The 7028-nt window shown below is 42.2% G+C and overlaps 1 protein-coding gene across 1 annotated transcript in view; it reads right to left on the reverse strand.

Moving 5' to 3' along the window:
• The window catches only part of KCNH5 (potassium voltage-gated channel subfamily H member 5), a gene marked incomplete at both ends in the record, with an annotated part of 313594 nt that extends 308575 nt beyond the window's left edge, over window positions 1-5019 (reverse strand). The window contains one exon of the mRNA XM_081293274.1: window positions 4947-5019. Within this exon, the coding sequence (XP_081149400.1) occupies window positions 4947-5019 (73 nt within the window). The remainder of the gene's footprint in view (window positions 1-4946) is intronic.
• Between the last annotated feature and the right edge of the window lie 2009 nt (window positions 5020-7028).

Here is a 7028-nt window from a genome sequence, read left to right on the forward strand (position 1 = left end):
CAGCAATGCTCTTCATTCATTACATAATGCAATGTGGGCTGGAAAGCCGGCCACTACCCTCTGGCTTACTTACCAATATAATTTAGGAAGTGGTCAGTATAATTTCAACCTCTTTGCTATTTTAAATGTTAAAGTGGTATATTATAAGACCTGGGTAAACCAATGCTTCAAAAACACTATGTGGTTTTATCAATATTTCCTGAATAGTGTCTTAGATGTTACAGAAAGCCTTTCAAGAAAAAAAATCAAGAACCTTATAACAAAAAATCCATTTGCTTTCCACCATTTATTTTAAAGTGGATGATACTTAAAAGTTATTACCCTTTGGTTTTGTTTTTAAATCACTAATTCTGTTTCCTCTCTTATAGGTTTAAGATCTCGGTTTTTACAAATATCAATTATAGCACAAAACAATTTTTCTACAAGTAAAAGATGACTGTAAAAAACTGGCTGAGCAACCCAGCTGCCTCTAGAACAATGGAAAATTGGGGAGATTGAGCTTCTCCTTTTGAAAGATGAGAGGTTCAGAAAACACTATCTTCTCTGTTTTTTTTTCCTTTCCTGAATCCTTTTTTCCTCCAACAAGAAAATTACTTCTAATTTTCATAAAACTAGAAAAACATCTAATTTTTCCCAGTACTTAAAAATATTGAGAAACAGTCATTGATTTCTAATAAAAAGATGTTAATTTATAGTTAGAATTTTTCAGAATGGAAACCTAGTTTTCTGTCACCCAAGTGAATCACTTCTGCCTCTTCATTAAGGAATCAAAGACAACATATGACATAATCAGACTGAGGGCTACAATTTTTTTTTTATCTTCTTGATCAAAAGGTCTACCTAAAAGTCCTAAAAACAATTCCTTTCTTTCAGGTATTTAACTTGTAACCACAAGTTTACTGCTCCCTACAGCCCAATTTATACTGATGAATAGCTTGCATAAATAATTAAAATTTACATAAGGGAAGAAATCCTAATTATGTTCCATAGATCTAGTAAGTACATACTTGAGGCAGGGACCTTGTAGGAGGCACTGCTCAGATGTAATGAACTCATACATTGTCCTCAAGCCCTTCCTTCCTAACAACTTCTATTGATCCCACTAACCAAAAATTTATCTAAACTTAACTGTGGTTGATAACATTAATTTAATATTTCAAAATAAGTAGTACAGAGGAATTTGAATGTTCCCAACATAAAGAAATGATAAATGCCTGAGGCGACAGATATACCAATTACCCTGATCTAATCATTATACATTGTATACATATATTGAAATGCTACACTATACCCCATAAATGTGTAATTACTATGTCAATCAAAAATAAAAATATATTTAAAAAATTTTTATCTAAACATTTCTATTGCCCCTTATACTTCTCCCCTTTCCAACTTCTGAAGTAAGAATGTGCTCTAATTTACTAGAATCACATGTAAAGAATTATTATAATTTCTTTTATTTGTCTACAAATGATCTTAACTTGTCTTGAATCTTAAAACTAAAGAGAGGAATTCCCTACTGGTCTTATTTTGAGATTTGGCTACAAAGCATGTGTGTGTGTGGATATCCATCCTACTCAGTGGCTCTCATTATTTTATTTTATAGACTTTGAATCAACAGTAACAACTTGCAATCCTTCTCAGTAACAGAGTCCACTAAATAAAGAAAATAAAAATCCAATCTCAAGAGGTGTAAAATAACAGCAAATGGGCAATAGTTGCTACTTGAGGGAAGGCAATACTACAGTTTTCCTGGGAAATTGCAGCAGAGGAGTTTGAAACTTTACTGGGAAATTCTAAGGTTTAAAAGCTATACTCAAATATGCCATACGTCTGGCTCCTTTGTTCTGCATCATCAAAAAGTTCTCTGATGGATTTCTAACTGACTGAGATTTCTGTTCATTAGCTACCCATGGGAAAAAATAAATGCCTGATGTTTTCTCTTTGTGCCCCTTTCCCTTTCATGTCTAACATCTCTTTCCCTTTCTCTCTCTCTCTCTCTCTCTCTCTCTCTCTCTCTCTCTCTCTCTCTCTCTCTCTTTCCCTTTGTGTATGTGAAAAAGCACGAGTTAGTTTGCTTCCTGTGTGTCTTGTCTCTGTGTCTGGGTGGATGCCTGTTTATCTATATGTTTCTATGTCATGTGTGTGTGTGTGTGTGTGTGTGTGTGTGTGTGTGTGTGTTTCTATGTTTATCTGACTCTCACTACAAGATCTGATCTTTTCATAAGAAGAAAAGGACATTGTACCAGGAAAAATAAAAAAAGCTTTTCATGGGGTACAGGTCAATATACAGTACAAGTCTCTGCTCAATTCTTAAACAGATTGGGAACTGGCTCTTTTACTTTCCTTTGTCACCAAAGCTCTGCCAAAATGTCACCTTCAATGTTGTTAAGTTATGGACTAACAAAATCTTCATTGTGGAAAACAAAACCTGATCCATCTATCAGAACCCTGAAGAAGTGTTCTGTTAATCTCAATTAAACAATCTCATAAAATAAATATTTCAATTTATCTGTCATATCATATAGAAATGACAACTATGGGATACTCCAACATGAATGTGTGGACTAGTACTGTAATTCTCTATCTGAAGAACTCCTGTGAAAGAAGTACCGAGACTTTTCAGCACTTATTAAATATAGGTGTGCACATACATTCAAGTTTCAAACACATTTCAAATGAAGCTAGGTGTTTCAAGTAGCTATTCAAAGTTAACCATAGGCAATTAGAGGTGGGATTTTAAAATGCCAAAACAGATAAATTTACACTCACACTTGGTGTTATCCATATGAAGAAACATTAAACCACCAAAACAATTATGAGCATGAAGCGTAGAAAAGATAAAATATTCATCAAGTTGGCTGGTAGACGTAAAATGGAGGCAACTGAAGCAGATATTTCTGGACCATATAAGGTAAACCTTAATTTCATGCTATATTTAAAAGCAAAACATTACAAAAACTGGCTCATAATACCAGACTGTATAAGAAGTTTCAACCCAAGATATTATATTAGTAAACTTCAATCAAGGAATTTTCATCTTCATCCTCTCTACTAAGCAGAGTTACAGAGTCTGAGTTTTGTTTCCTAAGGCCTTCTCTGGAAAGTCCTCTCACAGACCAAATTATGTGGAGTTGAAATAACCCAAGAGGATGAGAAAGCTGAAATAATACTCATTCGTCGTAAGTAACTGATTCCAATAATCTTTAAATCCCCCCAATGACTGGTTATTTTAACAGTAACATTCCTTCATATTCTAAATCTATGTATAGTATTAGCACAAGTAAGTAATGTACAAGTTTAGAAATTACATGCCAGTATGAATTTACATTTTACACTGTAAAAATTGAAAATTCATATGAAATCACACTGGAATGCTAAAAATATTATAGGTATTAAAATGTATACAAGACTAGGTTATATTAGTTTATTTTTTCAACCCAATTTTAAGACAGCCTCTCTAGACTTCTATAACACTGAGCATTGACCAAAGTGGAAGAAATAAAGTCACAAAACTCAGATTAAATACCAGTCAGAGATTTAAGGGAAACCTTATGAGACAGATAGTCCCTAAAACAGAGGAAATATTTGCAAGCCTAGTATTAGAGGAGATCCTAATCTAAGAATCAGTATAATCTACGAAGTCAGAAAAAAACATCATTGCATTTGATTATTTATTATCATTTAAGTGTGCCTCTGACTTGCCCACTAGGCAGGAGCTTCTTGAAAACAGGAGAAGTGTCTCAATCACTTTTTTTTCCAAAGGACTCAAAGAGTGTTGATTGTATAAGGCACCCAAATACATATTGTTTCAATGAGTGAATGAATAAACAAGGAATTACAGAACTGCATAGAGTATTTCCACTGCTTTGTTCCAAGGTCTACTGTACTCCATATGCAGAACTGTCTTTCTCCTTTTTCTCCTAGCAAGGGGTCTTCAAATAAAATAACAGGCCTCTGAGGGAAAAACTTTACAGAATACTCCATATATGTTGCTTATATGGTTAAAATTACATAAAGGAATTAAAAACAAGTAGAAGATACAGATTTTAGTAAAAATGCAAAGTTTATAATAGGGTCTCAAACGTGAACTATACAGCTATTCCTATCCAGACTATCTTGTAGGAAGTACATGCCTAAGTGATATTTTAAAGACACTTTAAGACAAAACCTTCATATCAGTAGCCAGGTAGGATGGCATTTTTTTAAATCTCTTCTCCAACTGCATTTAAAGCACAGGAGCTACTGCTTCACGTCTACATTTCTCTGCTTAAGCCAAATGAAATATATCATATAGATCATTGCACAACGAAAAGAATCAAAAAAAAAAAAAAAAGAAAGAAAGAAAGAAACTTTAAACACAAATTTGACCCTAGTAATTCCTTCCCATTTTTCAAGCACTCTTTTTTTAGGTTAAACTGCAACTACTCTCCCTAACACAGGATATCTTTCAGCTGTGCCAATTGTGACCAAAAGCCCTTCCAGAGACTTAAATCTGATTAAGTAGCCACTTTCCTTTCGCAGCCATTCCCAATTCAAAGGAAATCCTTCCTCAGAGATTAACTCTTAAAAATGTGGTCAGTTTCTGCAGGCTACTTGGGAATAAATATGAGAAGAGGATAAACAGAAAGACAACCTTCATTAAAGCGAAATTTCACTTCTATTCTCCGGATGTACCTATACTCTACCCACCCCACCCCCTTCCCTTGCTCGGGGCTCTGGACAGGTGGGAGGCGGGGGAGTATGGCTCCCAGGAAGGAGATCAACTAACTTTCTTCTGTCACCTCACTCCCACCCCGCGCCCACCAAAATCGGGTCCCACTAGTAACTGAAACCACCAGGAAAGACTCCCTGAATCCCCCTCCCCCCCTTAAGAGAGGGATGGGACGGGGGGCGCGCGTGGGTGGGATGGAAGTGGGGGTGTTCTGAACTGCAACTCTCCTTACCACTGGAGCGCCTGACGATGTTCTCCAAAAATGTGTTCTGCGGTGCCACCAGCCCTCTCTTGCCCCCCGGCATCCTGGGTCTGGAGAGCGGCGGCCAGGATCCGCGGCGGGGGAGGGGGGGAAGCAGGAAGAGAAGGTGGAGGAAGAGGAGGAAAAGGTGGAGGAGATGGATCCGAAAGAAGAGGGGGCGCGGCGGCGGCGGCGGGGTCCCCTGACTGCGTCTCCAGCCCGACCCGGATGAGCAGCTCTGGGGAGGAGGACCAGGCAGTTCATGGTAGTAGCGCTCCCCCGGCTGCCGCTGCCCAGACTGTGGCGGTGCCGCACACGGGGCTCGGGAACTGCAGGCTCCGCCGGGCACAGTGCGCCTGCGCCGCCCCCGCTGTCGCTGTCCCGCCGGTGCTGATGCTGAGGCTGCTGCTGAGGCTGCTGCCGCGGCGGCGGTCGCCTGGGCGCGGGCTCAGCATTTCTCCCACTGCCCCGCGCCCCGGGGCCACGGGAGAGAAAGAACAAATTCAAGACCCTTCTTAGCCCAGATAGAGAACCCTTACTGCGCCTGCCTCTCCGAGTCTCCTAACCCACCCCGCTCGGGCAGCTGGATCACAGCTGCCCTGCGCTGCCCAACTTCTGTTGGGCTGTGCGCCTAGTCGCCTCTCCTCTCTTCCTGAAGATCGAGGCTAGCGCCGGCTGTCCAATAAACGCTTTAGAGTGGAAGAAGAGAGCTCCAGGGAGGGCAATGAGAACTTGGAGGGGTCACATCTCATTCTCCGGCCGGTATCCTAAGCCACCGCAGCTCCCACGAACGTGGCTCCAGCGGCAGAGGTACCGATGGACTCCCTTACCAGCCTAGGCTGAGCGCGGAGTAGGATCTGACTGGGCGGTGCGCGGGGACGCAGAGCAGCCACCTGACGCTGCTACCGCCCCCCTCCGGGCTTCAGCGCCTGAAGCCTAGACAGAGGAGCTTTCTGCACCTAGTCTACCCCGCAGCCCCGAACTGGAGCCAGATTGAGTCCCAGGGCAGAGCTGGCACCCGGAAGGTCCCACTGCCCTAGGCTAGGTCTGGCATACTAAAGAGCAAGGATCCTCACAGGGGACCTTCCCCGAAGGCTGCTGAGCGCCAGAGGCGAGCAGCAAGCCTTATCGCCGTGGCAAAAGTTGCAGAAAGGGATTTCATTTGACCCAAGGAGTAAAGGAAGAGTGTGGATAATCCCCACCAAGCGAGACAGTGGGACAGGTGGCATTTGTGTGGGAAATCAGTGAAGGCTGTGAAGATGAAGCTGCGCAAGACTAGGGCAGGGGCAACCCCCTTTCCACCACCGCCGCCATCACCATCATACACGTTCAGAATCAGCGGAACGGGTAAAGCGGTCCAAAAGCCAGGGATTGCCACGGAGAAGAGAAAATTGCATAAATGCGAATAGAATGGGGAGAAATGGAAAGAAAGGGGGATCGCAAGCCGTGGCACCTTCTTTTAGCTAAGCATTGGTCCTCAAAGCGGTCCGGTCCATACTGGCAACATCAGTATCACTTAAGAACTTGTTAAAAATGCAAAGTTTGGAGCTTTATCCCAGAGCTAGGCAGCAAGGAACTCTGGGAATGGAGTTTAACCAACTGTTGTTTAAGGAGCCTTCCAGTAAACATGTTACACGCTCAAGTTTGAGAAGCCCAGCAAGACTTCCCCTCGGGTGTCTCCACCTGGACCTGTGGACTGTATAGGCAGGGTCAATAAGTGGAGGACACAAAGTGCGCTGGAGCGGAGTCAGTGCTTTGTGACAGCAAAGTCTTGGGTGCCAAAAACGAAAGGTTAATTGGATAGATGCGTCCACTTTTGCTGGGTTCAAAATATTAGCGCGAAGTGATCTTGGTCAGGTTGCCAGAAGCAGAAGGCATTTCCTGGGTTGCGGTTGGGGTAACATCTAAGACACCTGCCTTGGGGGGACTTTGTAGTCCTCAGGGGACTTTGTAACTCACCCTTTTACCATCCTCCTCCCCACCCTGCGTGGGCCCACCTTCCTCCTTTACTCCTCCCTCCCTCTCCAGAGCACGCTGGATAAGGACCAGCGCCAGTGGTCCAGAGATGGCGAA

This window comes from Spermophilus citellus (genome assembly GCF_964194105.1).
Source record: "Spermophilus citellus genome assembly, chromosome: 4".
Classification (NCBI taxonomy): domain Eukaryota; kingdom Metazoa; phylum Chordata; class Mammalia; order Rodentia; family Sciuridae; genus Spermophilus; species Spermophilus citellus.